At 29.4% G+C, this 20011-nt stretch overlaps 1 protein-coding gene across 1 annotated transcript in view; it reads left to right on the top strand.

Annotated features, from left to right (window-relative positions):
- The window catches only part of LOC139425621 (neurotrimin-like), a 54442-nt gene that overhangs the window by 14081 nt on the left and 20350 nt on the right, over positions 1-20011 (top strand). The window contains exon 2 of the mRNA XM_071181012.1: positions 18819-18943. Coding sequence (XP_071037113.1) covers positions 18819-18943 — 125 coding nt within the window. The remainder of the gene's footprint in view (positions 1-18818; positions 18944-20011) is intronic.

Raw genomic sequence — 20011 nt, 5'->3', positions numbered from 1 at the left:
GTCGAAATATAATTTTTAGAATCAGAATTTCCGGTAAACCGATATATTATGAACGAAAAAATTACCAAATGAATGGTTTATAAATACCGTATATTTGCGGTTTATTAATCAGAGTTCTATTCTTTTAAACCAGAAATGCTATTAATATAATTTTACCAGAATACTTTTACCAGAATTTTTTCTCCGTGCAAAAATTAAAGTTGAAAATCCAAAAGATCACGAAGAATTCTTTAAATTGTACTTAAAATAGTACAGTTGATTAAAATAGTTCATCCATTAAATAAAATAGAACGTTTAAAAAAATTAAAACATTAAGATTTTTACTTACAAAATAAACTCAAAAGCAATGAAAATCGGTATTCAAGGTAAAAAACCACGCATTCAAATTCAGGTTAGACTTACATACAGATACAGGAACTGGACAAAATAAAAGAAAATTTCCGTACTAATCCGGTTTTTTTTTTAAATATTTCTCAGGAAATACTTAAAGATTCCTTTCATAACTTCAGAAGTGTTTGTATCATGTAATATCTCCTACTAATTATTGAAGTTTAAAGCTTTTAAAGGCTTTCGGAACCGATAATAGATAAAGAATGAAAAATAGTGTTTTTGAACTCCCTATGCCAAAAAATATAGCAAAAAATTTTAAACTTGTAACAATTATTTCGATTATATATACAATAATTGCAGAAAATTTCATAAGCCTAGCGTAAATATTAATGGAAATATCGATATTTTTATTAAAAAAAAAACTAATTTTTTCGTCTTTTTTTTTATTATTTATTTTTTTTTTGCTGTAATTGTAGAAATATTTAAAGTTAAATAAAAAATTTTAGAGCAGTTTAAAATTAATTATGACATTTCAGCTTTAAAATTTGAAAAAAAATTGGGGAAGCGTGCAATGTATAAGTAATTAAAGTTCAATATATGAGTAAATAAGTTGTGCAATATATAAGTAAATAAGTTCTTTTATATAGTGCAAGATCGTAGAGGGATGGCAACTAATTATCATGAATTGACTACGTTTCTGTGTAAAAGTTTTTTTTCTCTAATTTTTATTAAAAAAAGTCGAAGTATTTTAAGTTAGCCGAAGAAATTACAATAAAGAAAGATTCCTCTATTATTATTCCATTTCTAAGCGATATGTAAAGTTAGCACCCTTCATTTGAAATCTAACTTAAGTTTTCAAAATGTCTTGTTAGTTTTCAAGGACATAACGTTTTTGCCGAAATTTTCCACTAATTCACAAAGATTTTAGTTACATATTTTAAACTGTTAAATAAAAAATAATGCGTGATTGAATGTTATTTGTATAACTTAAAGTTCATGTGCATTTAAACTATTTTTCTCCATTGTGCATTTACATGCATGAAAAATTTTGTCTTTTGAGCTGATAAACATAAAATAAATTATAAAAAGAGGGAAAATGTTTTTGATTGTTTCTCTCCATAATATTAGTTTTTTAAGTGTTTTTTTTAAACTGCACAAATTTAAACTTTTTTACTCCTGTGTATTCTAAGTGCATTTAAAAAGTTATATCAGTACGGCAGTTTAAAAAAATGTGATTTAACGCGATAAATATCATCTAACATAATGTTTTTTTTTTCTTTTTAATTCGAGACAATTACAACATTGAGAATGATCATAAAAAGTTTGTTAATTACAATTACCCTAGAAAAAAATTTATCTAGTTGATTACTAATTTCCTTTTTTTTTCTTTAAAACATAATACCTTTTTATTTCTTCTAAACTTAATTATTCGAAGCCAATCATTTTTGTTTCTTCTTTTGTCCAATTTCAATATGTTCATTCCTTTCTTTTAGGAATAAATTCGAAAGAAAGACATTTTCACTTTATAAGCTAATGATAGGGTGTCCGAACGCTGAAGTGCAATTTAAATATGAATAGCCGCAAATGACTGCGTTTTTTTATTTCTATTTCAAGTAGTAGCATAAAAAATTAATGAATAATAAATTAAATCTGAAGTTCACTCTTCATAGCCTAGTCTGTGACTGCATAATTACCCTCTTTGGTTTTAATTCAACGTATTTTAGCTTGAAGTCAAGATCTTATGATTTTTGATTTTGTATATATTCAAAAGGACCTAATTACAATTAGACATTGAAAAAGCTTAAAATTCTACTATCTGCTTTCTCTTTTTAAAAGTACAAAGGCATTTTTAATAAAAGCATTTCTTCTTTTAATTTTTATTAAAAAAATTATTCTGAAAAAAAAATTATTAGCGATAAAACACATAATTTTTTAGGTTTTTTCATATTTGCAGTAACTGCCTTGAAGGTCAGCTTTATTTCAACCATAAAAATTTCTAGAATTTGCCTTTGGCATTTTCCTTTAAAAATAAATAATTGAACCTCGTTCGAAAAAAAACCCTTCTTTTGTACTAGTTTGACCTCGTGTGACCGACCTGGTTGCAGTGTATGTTTGCTTTTAATTTGTTTTCACTTGTCATAACATTATCCTGCGCCATATGCATATTTTTAAAACGAGAGTTTTTTTATAATAGTTTAATAGTCCAATGAAAAGACGTCTAGTAAATATGGTCAATAATAAAAAAATTTATTTATGATTCGTCTCCTTACTTTCATTTGCTGTTGGAAGTGCTTGTCCCCCTATTTTAGAAGATGCAAAAATAGTTTATGACGCAAATTTAATGTTACCTTGAAAATCAACTAACACATGTTTCAAAAAATATGTATATAATAATCGAAAATTTTTATTTATAATAAATATTTCTTAGTTTAAGAAACATTTAAAAAAAAACTATATTTAGTCAATAATATTATATAAATAACATTAGCTCATTTCGCAATCTTACAAACTCATTTAATTTCTTTTCATTCAGGCTAATTCTGCCACACTTAAAAAGAAAATCCTAAGTAATCTTGTTATAGATTAAATTTTAGCCACGCTCGTAGAATTAGTTATCCTAGAATGACTGATTCCATTCGAGTGTTAATGGTACGTTATTGAACTTCCAAGGTTACCATACTTTCTCAGTTTCACTCTACAGACAGGAATCTCCATTCCATTCCTGGTTGTTCATAGTAAGGCACCAGTTTCTATATTAGGCATCAAATGCATGTTTCGACAAATAGTTCTAATAAAAACAATAGTCATCGGAATAAATTGCCAGAAATATCTTCCCATGTTTCTTACGAGCTTAAAATTAATCTTTACGTATTTTTCTGTTGTTATTTGTCGAAAGATAAGTATTTTCAAATCGTACTTCGCATGTAAAAATAGAAAAAGTAATGGTCATTCACTGTAAAAAAAAATACGATACTTATTCTGAATATCTATACAACATGCAAATGTCATTTGTTCAAAGCGCATTGGTTTACTATCTAATGTAAAATATTCATCTTAACAGAGTACTCGGGATCTTTCAAGCAATACGGGTACTTATTTTTATTTCAAGGTATGTTTATAGAAAGTGAATAAACAGATCAGCCGTTAGACTGTTCTAAGGTATTTTTATTGAATGTTTGTTTTTCGTTTCAAAATACACTCATGTTATTTCGTTTTTTCTTTTCATTTTAGACCCGTATTGAAAACATTCGATTTCAGGAGGTATATTTATTTCAAAGATATAGAGGATGCAAATCAAAATGTTATTGAACTAGACCGGAATATATACAGATATATTTATTTTAGCTTCAATCTTTCTAGTGTTCTGACCTATAAAATATAGTACGATAATGAAAAATCTCTGTATATTGCAGTATATCTAAATGAGCAATCTTACGCTCACTCACACCAAATGACATCATATAATCATAGACTTTACATTTAATTATCCTAAATAATGACATATTATGGCAATGCGCGTGGAAAAGCAGCAATATCTTCTAAGACTAAATAAAAGCAATAAATTTCGCAGGGGAAATCAAATAATAAGAAGATCCCGTTTTCAAAAAAAAAAAAATTCAGACTACTTATTCGAAGTTTATTTTAATATTTTGTTATGAAAATAGCAAATTTATTATTGTTATAAGCTCATGCACCTTATATCAAAAAAGAAAAAAAAATACTAAGCATAAAAAAAAAATTATATTTATGCAATTATTAGCAATTATCTTAATTTATTTTTACAGCTTTTAATTTGAGTTTGTTTTGCTTTGAAAAAAAGAAGAAAAAAAATTAGTATTATATTTTTTAAGCATTTAAAAAATTTAGTGTGACTACGTCTATGAAAATAAGGATTATTGTGCCCCTTAATAAGGTTTTTGCCATTTCTAATTAGAAAAATCAGATGATCATATTTGCTACAAATAATAAATTTTCGGGTAAATTATTAAAGGTTTTTTTCAGGTATTTTTTATTAGTTCCAGGTATGTTTTTAAAAGGTAATTTCCTTAAAAATTAAAATAATGTTTATTCTGTCGTAATTTAGAGGCTCTTTGAATATTTTTGAGAATTGCTTGTAGTATTTTATATAAGAAACATAGGAAAGTGATACAAAGTCAGTCAGTGTTAAGATACTGAGTGTTTATTTTGTGTTGCAAACAGAAACCATGGATCATTATCCAGAAAGCAAGAAATAAGTAGCAATATTTTGAAAGGATCTCCATTCTTCTTTTCTATCTATTTTACTCAATTGATTTTCTGGTCAGGAAGATTCTAAAATACCCGGGTTATTCAATATAACTATTATGATCTGAAGCAAATGTTCTTTTTATCCAATAACAAGCCTGATAAAGAGAACTTGGACAAAATGGGATTCATTTCAAGCCCTTCTTTGCATTTTAACTCGATTCTCCCTTTAGAGCAATGGAACAGTTAGCGATATTATTTGAAATTTATATTTTATTGCTTGATGCCTTTATTTAAAAAAATAATAATATGAGGAAACAGAATTTTCTATAAAAGTCTTAAGAATATGAATTCTTAAAATACATCTAAGATAATATTATGTACTTAAAACTGGTTAGTGGTCACATTTTGATGATCAATTTGAAACTAGATATTTATTAGAAATAGATATTTCAATCAACATTCACCTTGTATTGCTTACTCCCTTATTTTATTTCGATAGGAGGTGCGTGCCTTTGTTGCACAGGAACTCCGTTGCTTATAAGTAACACCTCTCGCTCTTTTGGTTAATGTGCTGAAAATCAATTTGTTTACATAACATACCACGTTTAATCTGTCATGAGAATTTTACAAATGTGGCATGGCATTCTCCTGGTATAGCAATTTTATAGTTCATTCATATATATATATATATATATACNTGTCTTCTAAAATTGCTCTTCGTTTGACAGTTGAAAGTATACAAATATGGCTTCATTTGTCAATATTTGGAGCAATATTTATAAAATATTTATAAGTTTTTTATTTCTGTCTTGCATAAGAACGTGACGGATAAGTAGTGTTCTTTAAAGTCAAGTATTCTTTTCGGAAATTCTCAAAAGAAGTATTTTCCGGAGAAACATGCGAGTAAAGGGACGGCAAAAATTGATTCCCGAGTGACTTACTTTCTGCATATTTGAAATTCGATTACAGGAAAAAAATATTTCCCAAAACCTTGCTAAAAAAATTGACTTCGATAGAGTGTTTGAGTTTGAAATATATGGAACTATTTCCTTGAAAAATGATTTTACGGAGTGAAACTGTAAGAAGAAAAAAATAATAAGTCAAAGAAATAGCATTTGGATAAAAGTAGGCAAATATTTAGAGTTTAAAATGTATAACTTACAAGGCAAAACTCTTTCTACAAGAGATCTTTTTACAAGAGAATTATTTCAAACATCTTTAGTTTACAGTTAATTTGTTATCGGGACAAGAAATTTGATTCCATAAAAGAAAAAAAAAATACTTCTTAGTAAAAAATTCTTCAAATTATTTCCGATACATCACCCTTTTATAGGAGCGCCAGAAGTTTAAATTTTTTAATCTAACTAATATGTTTAGTTGTTTATTTATTCATTTATTTTTATTAATTTCTATATTCATTTTTATTTACTTATTTAATTTATTTTATTTCAAATATTTATTTTATTTATTCATTTTTGTAATTAAAGTTAACACATACAGCTCTGAATTAATATAGATCTCGCTTCTAAGTTCTATAGTAAGAAAGTATGTATATGAAGGAATATTCTTACATGTACTAAGATCTCTTTCTTAGATTTTAAGATCTCTTACTTTGATCTTAAGATCTTTTACTAAGTAAGGAAATTGGGTGAAACATAATGAAAAAAAACTAGAAACTTTTTACTTGCTTATACGATTTCAATTTGAGTTGATTTCAATTGAAGTACAAATGTAAAATAATTTAATTTTAATTCTATGGTTTTAGACTCGAAATTGCAACAATAGAATTAATTAAAAGGAATATTTGATCAGTAGTGCGCTTCAATATACAGTGAAGAAATAAGCAAACAAATATGTAAATAAATAAATAAAATGAATTTTTAAAAAAAATTAATAAAAACTAAACATCTAATAATTTTTTATTTAATAACATTATTGTCACGCATTATGATGCAATCTCAGAGGTCTCATGAACTAAATTTAAATATTTTTAGCAACTTGTGAAGAGGATATTTTAAATTACAAAATCAGACACAAATTTGCTTTATTTGAAAAAATATATTTTTAAGATTAGGATTTTAGAGTTTTGTCATTAAAAGAATGACAGATTGCAGCAGTCAGTTTGGTAATTATGGTATAAGTTTAGACAAAACATCCGTAAACGAAACGTAAATATATAGAAAATCAAATAGTATCCGAACGTATTTCAGATAAATAAAGAAAAATAATTCATAAATATACAAATGAATTGTTTTCACGAATCGAAATTTTTAATAAATGAGTTTTTCAAATGTCTGTGACATTTTTTTACTTGCATAAATAGTTAGGGAAAAGTAAGGGAGTCTGCAAAAAATGACATCAACATTCAGGAGCTTAAACTTCTGACAGTTATCTTGATTTAACTATTCGGACGATTTTCTATTAATTGTAGCAGCCTCTCATTCCATTTCTCATTTTGTGTTACTTACATCCTGAAGAAAGCCGACCGGCCTGTGTAGGGGTTAGGGAACTGCTCTTGCATCAGAAAAGTTCTGGGTTCGAATCACGGGCAGGGCATGAATGTTCTTTCCTTCTCTGTGCTCTCTGTCCTTACTGTGGGAGCAACGTTGGACCACCTAATATGGTGCCCCTGAAAGAATGGTCAACAAACCTGCCCTTCAGATGCCTGTATGACCTAGGTCATTCTATAGGTGGGCATTAGGAGAGAGAAAGAAAAAAAAACATCCTGAAGAGATGGGTCATCCCCTCGAAGTTTGTTTAAATATTTGCTTCCAAACTGGGTTGATCTCTTTCTCTTCATTTTACCTATAAAATGATGAGAATTTATAATATGATGAATATGAATTTATTAATTTATTAAATGAAGAGAATAACTGAGAATTTTTTATCATTGATTTCAAAATTTCTTTATAAATTCATAAATTATCTCTTCTTTAAGAATCTTATTTGTTTTATCCTTGATTAATTTTGTTTGTGTGGGTAGATTTGGAAAATATTAAAAAAAGAAGAAAAAAAACTCTTTACTTAATCCTACATACATATTAAGAAATAAACTACTTCAGAATTCAATTTCATAATATTCTTTTCAAAAAATAAAAATAAGCATGTGGAAACTATTTCAAAACCAGATTACTTTAAGAAACAATTTCCCCATGGAAGAACATCAGCACTTTCATATTTGGTCACAGGAGTGGAAAAAGTTTTACAAATTTCGACAAAACAACTTTTCCAAGCTGTTTCATTCATTCATGGGTTGCACAGGGGAATGTGTCAGAAAAGTGTTCTAAGTATTTATTACTGTCAAAAGTTAAAACATTTTGTAGGGGCAAAAGGATATCATAGCGAAGCATATGTTTACAAAAAGGCAAGACTGGAAAAGTTGGATTTATGAATAATGCATGTAATGAGATACGATTTTGTTACGGAATATAACGCTTGAATTATTCCTCCAAATTGCAACACTGTAGTTTTTCTTTGTTGGAAGAAGGTTTTAACAACAAAAATAGCTAGTGTGGCTGACGTGGAAAAAAACTTATTTTGTTGTCACGTAAGAAAAACATCGTATTTTCTATTAGTTAATTAACTTTTAATCATTAAAAATTCGAATTTATTTATGAATCTGAAGAATTATTATCGAGATTGAGTAGGCCTAAAGTAATTAGAATCTATAAATATTGAATATAATTTTGTCTGATGAGTGGAAAGGAATAGCGGTTTACAACAAAAGAAAGCTATTTTCAGTTTAATTTGACAAAAAAGGAGGTGTTGGATTTGTTTAATTTGTTTAATCAGATTAGAATATTTATGGTGATCAAAAAATTTCCCTATATATATGAACCCCCAGCGAGATTATCTCTTAACCAATTAAAACAGCATTTCAGATAGGCTATTTGATGCTGTGCGGGATAATTTAGTTGTTTATAACAAGAGTGATATTCTAATTATAGTTGCAGGTTTGTTTGTTTTTTTGCTCTTCTTAGACATGCTCTTCTCAGTGGTAAAAAAAACAACACAAAATTGATCTGAAGATTTGAAAAGATATCTGAGAACTGTGACTCCAGGCAAAGATGAAGAAAAGAGTGTCTTAAGAGTTTTCACTGTGTTAATTGTCTAGTTTTCTTGTACGCATTCGGGATATAACGGAAAGAAAGAAAAAAAGCAGAGCGATATGCATGCTCCAATCTTTATTGCTTAATCTCTGTTAAGAACCGCTCCGACCCCATACCATTAAACATCCTACCAAATGATATTCCTACGCAATTGCATGCCTTTTTTATTTTAATGTTCATATTTTTATTAAAAAATGTTCTGTTTTTTCGTAAACATAACAACGAAAGGCTTATAGTTATAAAACATCACGATCTTGACTGTTCAAAGTTTTGAGTAACACTATGTAAAAATTTTTAGCCGTTGGTTAAGCAGCAGGGTTAATATTTTAAGGGCAGTAATTTTCAATAATAAATAATAGAAAATGTCTAATTGGCTGAAATTTAAGCAAATTTTAATTAATAAAATGACCAATTCAAATGCGTTTGATTAACCAGGCCAATATAGAGGTTCACCATCCTTCTTCGGCTATGCTTTGTTGTTCGATTGTCAATCCTTATGCTCTACATATCCGCTTAGTGTCCGTTTCCTATATTGAACTCCCTTATAGATTTATTTATTTCAAATAGCAGAGGTGAATTGACAGCTTAAAAGGTAAAAACACAGGAGCAAAACAAGAAAGTAAAAAGTCATTTCCTCAGGAGCACTCTTGCTTCCCAATATCGCTCGGTTGACGACGACCCGCGGAGGGCCCTGCAGCTCAGGATGTGACCGCCATCCAAAACAGCTTGGCTCTTGAACAGAGTGCAATAGGGATCGGGTGACAGCCCTAAACGAAACAGGAGCGCGGATAGGCAGTCATGTCCGGTATATAGTTGAAACAGAGCCACCGCTTCGCGGCGTGGCCAGTCTGGAATGGTGTTCTGTCGAAGATCTCTCCACACTTTGGTTTTCACTCTTTCTGATAATTGGTGATGGCAATCACCATTGATTTTTGATCTGACAATCCTTTTTAAAGTTGAAAAGAGGACTGGGCTACTAAGAGCCTGGAGAATTCTGATGCCTCTCTTTTCCAAAACATCAGCCCTCTCCCTTAAAGAACCCTTATAGAACATACAGTAAAAAAAAAGTACACTTTAAAAAAAAAACTTTAAAAGTACCGGTGTTAAGGCTTCCGGTACTTTTTACCGTAGAATCCATTTTTACCGCAACACATGTTTCGGAACAAAACAAAATTACATATTGTAATTTTTACAGTAAAAACTAAAATAATATCACTGAATTATTATAATAAAATAAATATTACTGATAAAATTACGGTATAGAGCTGGTAATTTTGCCCGTAATTTGATTCGTAATTTTTTGCAGAGTACTGTTTGTGACATCAATAAGAGTATTATTTTTCATTAGATTAAAAACAAAATAACTGAGCTTCCACCGCATTTAACGAAATTAAAAATGTGTTTCATCTGCAAAATATCTATCTATACAAGGTAATGTTTGAAAATGACTGTGTAATAAGTGTGTGATAAATCTTAAAGTAATTTTTTATATGTCCTTCATCATCTATCTCCACAGTGATAGACATTCCCTACGTGACTAAAGCAGCTTATGGAGGGGTTGCTTACTGCCTGACCCGTCCTTTAATTGTTCAACTAATTCACAAGCATCCACTTTAGATGGCGTTGTAATTGCCTGGAGATAAGGTCAGTTTGTCCTGTTCGTGAATGATGTATATAAGCATGCACGCGTGTTTGCTTGCCCATTGCGTGCATTCCAGAATATATGAGCTAAATTTGACGCATTAAATTATCACATTACTAATTTGTCTGGGATGATAACCAAGAATCACAAACGATATAGTGAGATTGTGATGGTAATGATGCCAAATTTCCTAAGAGAAATCAACAATTCGAAATCGTTTTAGTGGTACATTTTGCAGTTTGAATTTTTTTTTCTTCATAATTCTAAGGCACTGTGAAGAAAGTATCGTGTCATTAGGCGGTGTGGTGTTGTGTAAGATTTATAAATTTTCGAATGTTTGTATCAAAAAAATACCTTTGGAACAAATTTGTTTGACGTAGCATACTTTAAAAATAAATATTAACAAAAATATTTAAAATAATACTAACAATTTTGACCAAAAATGTTTAATGCGCAGTAAGTGATTTCTAATGTATGTTAACAAAATAATTACGTATTTTTTTCTCTTTATTTTGGTTACCAGGGTTACTTGTACCACTTTTGCTGAGTAAAATTTTAACTCCAATTTTAAAAATATCGCCTTGCGTTTCATAGTTACTAATTTTCCATTATTATCATTTCCCAGTTTGGTAATATTTCGGGTGACATATTTAAAGCTGTGTGTGCTTAATAGGTAAATGTAAGTTTTTAAATATCTTAAGATTGGTTCATATGTCTGAGATTATTTCAATACAAATTTAAACTTCTCATAGCTTCAATCACAGAACTAGTAATTCTAACTAGTAATTGTACTAGTAATTGTAATTTTAACTAGTAATTTGAATGTTATATCTAGTGGTTCTTCATAGCGATAAACTTCGTTAGTCTTCTCTACTTTTGTATTTATTTATTATGATTCTTTTAATTCAGTGTTTTGTGGATTAATAAGATCCCCGAACTTTTTCTAGCTTTTTTTTATACCTAAAGCCGAATCAAGTGCGCACAGGACCCAATATGTTACTTTATTACGGGACCTTTAAAGGAAGGAAGTAATTTCAATTTTAGGGAAATGTTAAAAAAAGAAACGTCAGTGATTGCTTTAGGCCGTAACTTATTTCAAAGAATCTGTCAGAAATTTTAAACATATTTTAAAAGATGAATGCACAATGTTTATTTATTCAGACTTAATTTTTTAGTTAACATAGCAAATTTTCTATACTAAATTTATAAGTTTAATTATAGTTGCTAATAATATTCAAATTATAGATTGAATTATGTTTTTCCATCCAGTAATTAACTGCATAACGCGCATTAAAAAATAACTATTTTTTTCGAACAATATTTTATTTTTTGAACTATTAATTATTGAAACAGTGATAATCGTCTTTTAAACTTGCGTAATTACTGTTATAAAAAATATCAAGTGTTTGATTTTTGTTTTTACTTAACATTTTACCCATTACTTAACATTTACCATTCACTTACTATGTTTACTTAACATTTACTTACTATACTTACTTAACATTTACTTACCATTTACCATTTTACTCAAATTCACGGGGTGAGATTTCATCACTTATTTCTCGTGCCCATGCTATTTCCAGGGTAGAGCGTTCAAAAGTAATGGAACAAAATGTTTTAAATCCATCTATCTCTTGTATCAGGAATATTTCTCATTTTTCGCACTCGATAAATGAATCTGACTATTTTAATGTAATTGCAGATAGTTTGTTTTAAATTAGATATCAGCACTATCCAAATATATGTGATATGTATTTCGTACTCTTAGCTCAGCTACAGTTTTTTGTGACTACACATGGTTAAAAATACTGTTTAATATTGTATACATTATGGAGACAGAGTTACATGGATATGGAGTACGCATGGGGTTTTAAATTTCAGGATTAAAAAAGAGAAAATTGCAAAAATTGAAAATGAATACATATATTGAATATACAACATTTTTTAAATAATTTTCTTGAATTAAAAATAGGGACTTCTATAACTGTTTTTTCTTTTCTTTTTTTTTGTTGAAAAAAATAAGATCATTAAGGGGTTAAACCACTGCTTGTTTAATTTACCCCATATTGTGAGGGACAAATGAGATACTTTTTTTTAATTCATCCCTTTTTTGTCTTTATTATGCGTGTTACAGAGAACTTTCATACCTCTTAGCATAGAGTAGTATACCTGCGAATTTAGGCATCATAACAGTTAGTTATTTTTCAAGTAAATGCTCCTAAATTGGCAGATCTTATAACCTGAGACCTGTTCAATTTGTAACTCCGAATGATAGTTGGTCGTCAAAAACACATGGAGAAATGAGAACAGTCTTGCTGCCAAAGAGAGTTTATTGTTACTTCTTTTAATTTCTAATATTAGGCAAAAAATTAATTTTAACCTAATATTAAATGAAAAAAAATGACTATTTCTGAGAAAAGCGAATGTTTATAATACCAATAAGGCACACTATGCATAAAAGTCAGTAAAGTTATTTTCATGATACAAATAAAAGTAAGATCAAATATTTTATGAAGCAAACACATGTTAATTCTTAAAATAAATGTGGCCTTTAAATCAAACAAATTAATAATTATATATTACATTAAATACAAAATGGTGGAAATTATATATGAAAATATTAAATATAATTGAAATATATTAAGAAATTTAAACACAATTAGTCTTATCATACAAATGAAAAAATAAGCTTCGCAATGGTGAACCTTTATTATATTTTATGTATGGCAGCAGCCAAGTCAAGAACGAATTCGCGCCATCTGGAAAAAAATCAACAAAAAAAATTACATTATCGAAGTTTTAATTTTAAATTGAACATTCGGTTAGGTGTTAACTTAAAAATAAATTGCTCTCTCACACATTTATCTGGTTTATACATTATCGAATTCGCAGAGACATTGTTGCTGTCTTACGAAACTTGCCAACACTGACACTCCTACTTTCAGACAGAGGGGTGTGCTACTTCTTGTCTTCCAGTCCTCTATGAGAAATAATTCGACTTTTACCACACAAATACGTCAAAGCCCGTTTTATAGGGAAAACACACATTCACGAATAATCCATCCATCCGCAGATCGCAATTTTGATCTGAACTAAAGCATGATCGCTCTCCGATCAAATATTCCCAAATCGAATTTTTCTAATATATAAAAATAAAATAAAAGTTCAAAGTAGTTAATAAAGCAAAATCAAGAAGCTCAGTTTTCTTTTTAAACACTTGATCGTATTTTAATTCTGCCAGTGATAAAATAAATTAGTCACTTCAATTAAAATAATCTGAAATAAAAATTCAGTGTTAATTTAACATTGGGGTCTGGGCTACAGAAAGATTAAATCTAATACATTGCATAAGCTTATGAAAATAAATACATTGCCTAAGCTTATGAAAATATGGAAAATCAGTTAATTTGTAAGGAAGGTAGATGTTTGCATATTTTTTTTTCCTACTCAATAAATTGCTTCACTGATCGCGAGATTTTTCTCACTCAGAGCTTGTAGCCCCCTCTACTTATTACGAGAAAACTTAAGGCAGTAAATTTTTCCTGCTTTTACAAATTGCCCCATAATTCTATTACAGACAGCTCAATCTTCGGTGTTCGTTTTCTTGGTCATTAGGCTTAAAAATGTTGTGGTGCAGGAATGTACAGTTCAAATAAAAAATAAATTTCTTGATCGAAAAATCAATATTTCGTCCAGAAACGGGAAAACATCCGTCAGGAAACATATGGCTACAGCACTGAAGCATTGGATCGCTGTAAACTTTTATACACCCAAGTTGTTTAGCCTTTTAGGAAATACTTTCTTCCTCCATCGACTGAGCAGGAGTGAATCTTTTGTAACGATTTACGACTATCAGCTGTCAAAAGTCATTGGACTAAGCTGCAGAGGATTCTAGGTATTTTTAAATCTCTTTCCTTTTTTTTCTTCCTTTACGTCATATATTTTATCTCATAAATTCTTTTTCAATCCCCTTTTACGGAAAAAAAAAGTTATACTGCTTATTTTTTTAAAACTTTTGTTAGTATGTCGTTGTTTCGCAGTAAATTTTGTTATGTTTAGAAAGTAAAATGATAAAAAATGCTGTTTGAATTCGGTCTTGCAACATATAATCTAAATAAAGGTATTTAAAATAAATAAATTAGTAGTATGTCGTCGTGTGTTAGAAATTTTTTTTTTCATAGATCATTTATCTGATGGTACTACGGCAAAAATGGCAAATCGAAACAATGTCACATAAACTTTTTTTATTATTATAAATCAAGTTATTTTTACATGAAGAAATAAATTCTTGTACAGTATCCGATTGGTGACGACAGTACGTAGTACAGTATTTCTGATAGTACAGTAATTTTTTTTCATTATAAATAAGAGATAAACAGTATTTAAACCATTCATCTCGCAGTCTTTTCGTCTTTATTACCATACATTTAGTAAAAAATACTACACTTCAAAAGGTGAAATTACCCGAATGAATGATTTTATGCTATGTTCTAAGATACGATAAGTTACCAAATTTTATCAGATAGTACAAAGCAATAGTTCATCGTTATTTTCAGCAAGATCTTATCTAAAGCTCTTCGGTAAAAATTAACGAGCTTTTTGGTGCTCCCGTAGAACCAGAAGCACTGTAAACGTTAATATACTTTGGTTGTGTTTGCCAATTTTTTTCTTAGTGTATATATAACTATGATATTCAAACTTAGTAAAATAAAGATATCTAAGCATAAACTAAGACTAACTTTTGAAATATCTTAGTTTTTACTAAGATATTTTAAACGGAGAAACATAGTTAAAAAAAAATTCCCAAATATTTTAAATAATTTAACGCGCTACTTACGCCAAGTTAAGGCTCACAAGTGTGCAATGAGATTGCAGTTCAATTTCACGTGAATTGAGCAGTTGGCAAAAAAAAAATAATGGACCACCTTGAATAAATTTTGATCTAATGATCGGATCTTCATGCCTTAGTACTTAAACTTTATCTTAATCCTTCGAATGGTTAACTTCATATAGGTTTTGTCACTGATTTCATTATTTAAAATATCGTTTGCACTAATTAATTAGCATATTTGAGTTCACCCCCTTGAACAATTACTACGTCTTAAAACGTGAAGATTCGATGATTAGATTAATAGGTTATTCTGGCTAGTCCATTTTTTAAATTTTAAGCACCATGCACAGGTACGGTGCACGAAATTGCAGCGTTAATGCAGTTCGCAATTTAAGTAGGGCAAAATGTTATATGTGTTTTATGTTAAATGTTGATTAGCTCCTATGCAAATGTGCTATACGATAGCGAGTTAGTTTCGTTAAAAAGAGGTTTTTCTTGTTATCCTAATTGGATTGAAACTTAAAAATTCGAATTATAATTGTGGATTTGAAAAAATTCACTATCGTCAGAAAAATTTCAAATATTTAATCATTTTTAAGTTTTTTTTTAATAAAAGCCTCAGACGAGCAAAATTTTCTTTTATGTAGGCATATAAATAATGCTAACTTAACCAATTATGATAGAAGCGCTTTCCTGCTTGTTGTTTGGAAAGTATCTTCAAAGAATAAAATTCCATTCATAAATTTTGAAATTAATAATAAAATAGATTAACAATGCTCACTATTGCTAAATATAAAAAATAAGTGAATAAACACTGCAATCAAATAATCTAACTCACTTTTATCTTATCTAATAATCTAATTACCTTTTATTTCATTACTTCAGTTAAACAGCCTCCTGCAGGTGGAGATTTATGATATATGAATATACAAACATGGGGAAAGCTGAAAAATATTGTTTTCAAAAATATTATGCTAATCAATTTTGAAAAAAATTGTACAAAATATCTTAAATATTAGTAAATTATATTATTTGCGGAGCTAAAAAGTTTATATTTTTATTTTATTTTTCTATTTGTGCTTTTCACATGCGCTTGGCGGCACAAAGGACCATTTTAATGAAATTCGATATTCTGAAACACGTGGGATTCAAGGTAAAATTGACATTTATTAACACTAGCATTATATCCATCCCAACATCTACGTATGTTAATAAAAATAATGATAAAATTATCACTATCAATGATCTAATTTTATTTTTCATATGAACCCTATAATCAACAAGATGTATTTCATTGAGAAATATGAAATACATGAGATAAAGGCAGGTGGAGTACAAGTCAAAATGTATTATATTATTATAGAAATTATTATCTGAATTTCTTAGCTTGCGAAGCCCTTGATCTGAGGGTTATTTACAGTCAAAAATTTGATTTTTAAGGGCAAGTTACTGTAGCTAATTAAGTTTAAATTCTATTTAAATTTTTTCTTTATGTTTAGGCCATGTTAATGGCAACTTCATTTAGATCAATAAGTCACTAGGCTTGTGATCCAAGGCAATTTTTCCATTTTTGAACTTCTTAATTTCTTTAAAAAACGCATCTGCACATTTTAGCCATATGGATAACAGAAGATTCATGGGATCGAATATTATTTCCCATTTGAAATAAATGCTTAGCCTGATTTAAGTTTTTATTAGTGTTTTTCATACATGCTTTTATCGAAAAAATGGCGTGAAAATTAATTTCATGATCTAGCGGTTCTCTGTAAAATTCTCCCGAATATACAATATAGGTATGGGATGAAAGATTTCAGTCTTATAAAAATTTAATCAAAAATTTTGTAAACTTTATAATATTTTGGAACAGTTTATTATAAGAAATTTAGCGTTAAAAGAACGCAAAATATATGATAAAGCAGTTCTTTTTTAAATTAATAAGATAGTAAAAATATCATTTTGAAGACAAATTCATTGTTTTAAGTTATTTATTTAAGTTTAATTTAGTTTTCAAAATGTATTGCAGCTACATAAATTTCATAACCATAACACATTCTTTATTTTTTTCAATTTCGAAAGAAAGTTAGAAACTTATTTATCAATTTAAAAAAAAGTAACATTTAAAAAATAACATTTGACAAAATATAATATATAAAAAAAGTTTATACTTCCTAACTTTCCAATTCTGCAAGTTTCTCTCATCCCTTATAACACTCTGTAAAGTATAAAACTTGTACAGTAAACAAAATATGATACGAATTCAGTCTGTAGACATGTTTCGCTTCAAAATCAAGCAAAAAGTGACAAAAAATCAATCAAGATTACCTCTTTCTTTACTTCTTATGTCAGTATCGTTTTTTGTCTCGAAAAAGTTGTCTTAATTTGAAACATTCTGGCATTTCTCAATACTTTGCAACAAAGTATACATTTTTTTAAATATACTGCTAAAGAATTTTTAGCTTTAATTTTATTTTTAGAATAAAGAAAAATGCCTTTTTCTGAAAAATACTCTTTTAAGTAGAAAGTAAGGCAGATTAAGTTTTCTCACTAGCTGAACAAATGAAAAGGATTCCAAAGATATGACATTAATCAGATTACCGATTTCTTCACAAATAAATTCTAAAAAAATACCTCGATTTTTCGTAGAAAACAATTAAAAAATTAATTTGTTAAACTATAAACATTTTTGTACATTTTCTAGCTCTTCCTTTTTCAGTATTATAATGTACTAAACAAATTATTAATAAAGCTTTTGTTCTTATAAAATTTTGAAACTTGATAATTACATTCATTGACAAAAACTTTAATACAAATAGATGTTCGTTTTTTTAATTGATATAAAAGTGATAAACAGGTTACTAAAGATATTTAACCAATTTTTTTCCTAACACTAAACTGAAACTTGTCTAAAAAATTCATGTTTTTCTTAGTTTTAGCCAAAGTCATTGAAGAAATATATATATAACTGTTCAATGTCTTAAAAAAATAAAATAAGGCCCATTTAAAAGAGTGTTAAAAACATATTGAGACATAGTTTTATCATTCTTACATTTAAATTTACTCCTTACTCTTGTATCTAAGATATAAAACACTTTTGAAATCAACTGTTTTTTAGGGCTATCGTATAAATATTTAGCAGGTTGCTTGTTAAAAATACATATTAAAATATGATTCTTAACATAGTTTTATTTATTCAGAGAGAGGATCTTTTCGTGTCTGATTTCGTGATTTTGAGCACTAACATGCAGTCACCCTCGAGAACAATTAAGATCGAGTCTGATCATTGTGTCATTATAAGTTATTCAAGGTGATTCGTTTTTTTTCCACACTGTGCAAATTCTTGTTCTTATTAAGGCGATATTTTTTGCATCTACCATTTTAGCGTTTGAAAAGCTCTGCTTCATTATTTCAGATCCAGCTCGAAATGCCTATCTGTCTATATTCTCCATAGTACAATATGAGATATTATCTTGTTAATTATCTTATTTCTGTCAAAAAAATTCCTATGATAAAAGACACGTGATAAAAGAGACAATTTTTTCCTTTTTTTTTGAAAAATATAAATTTCCTACCAAAGGACCGGCGTGCAAAAATGGGTTAACTGACTATTAGATATTCCCTATATTCTTTTAACATATGCCTAAGTTTAAATACTCAAGACTAATTTTTATTTCTATTTTAGCTCTATCCAATCAAGATATCACAGGGACTGAACCGGCGTTTGCCGAGTCAATCCCAAATATCACAGTCACGGCAGGACGAAATGTGAGCTTGACATGCGTGGTGGAAAATCTTCAAAATTATAGGGTACGTACTTTTTTTTATTTTTAAAATTATTTAGATGCAAATAACATGATTTTTAGATCAAGTTATTGAAGGAGTTCGTAATTTTGCGTGATGTATTAAAAAAACACTCTCATGAATGTAAGGACTGGAGTGTCAAAAGTAATTTAATTGAGGGTAATTTATTTCAATCATTTTTTCATCTCCAATATACACAGTCCAGTCACATTAATGTGACCATCACCTACTTTCGACGTCAACGTTAAATAACCAATTACGGAGTGCATGTGGCAGCACATTACAGTATAGTGTATATATTGGATGTCCTAGGGCATCGAAAAGCATTTCAGTCGTTGGCGCAATGCAGAAACGTAGCGATTTATCCGACGTCCAAAAGGGCATGATTATTGGCTTTCGAACCAAGGGTGGAAGCATTTCGGAAACGACTGATTTTGTGAACTGTTCGCGTGCCGCCGTGGTAAAAGTATACCGTGCTTGGCAAAATGGCAATATACAAAACAAGCGGCATGGCACATGTGGTACACCACGGGCAAAAGATGGCAGAGGCTACGGAGATGCGTTCAGACGAATAGACGTGCAACTGTTGAGCAACTGACAGCCCAAATGAACCAAGGGGCTACCAAGAGTTTATCCTCAACAACTGTTCAGCAAACGTTGCTGCGCATGGGCCTCCCCAGCAGACGCCTGGTTAATGCACCCATGCTGACTGCTGTTCATCGGTGACGAAGGCTGGAATTTGCGTGCCAGTACCGCAACTGGACGTCCACAGAGTGATAACAGGTGGCTTTTACCGATTAATCACATTTTAGCTCCATGGGACTGATGGACGTTGGCGTATACGGCGTGAAACGTCTGAAAGCAAACACCCTGCAACAATTGCCGGAAGGCTGCAGGCTGGAAGAGGGAGCGTTATGGTTTGGGGAATGTTTTCCTGGCATTCATTGGGTGCACTCATCATTGTGGAAGGCACTATGGATCAGTACAAGTACGTATCTGTCCTTGCGGACCACGTCCACCCCTACATGCAAATGATTTTTCCTCAGAATGATGGCATCTACCACCAGGACAATG

Source organism: Parasteatoda tepidariorum, chromosome 5 (assembly GCF_043381705.1).
Source record: "Parasteatoda tepidariorum isolate YZ-2023 chromosome 5, CAS_Ptep_4.0, whole genome shotgun sequence".
NCBI classification, from domain to species: Eukaryota; Metazoa; Arthropoda; class Arachnida; order Araneae; family Theridiidae; genus Parasteatoda; species Parasteatoda tepidariorum.
The sequence above is the reverse complement of the archived record's forward strand: the minus strand, read 5'-3'. Positions and strand labels throughout refer to the sequence as shown.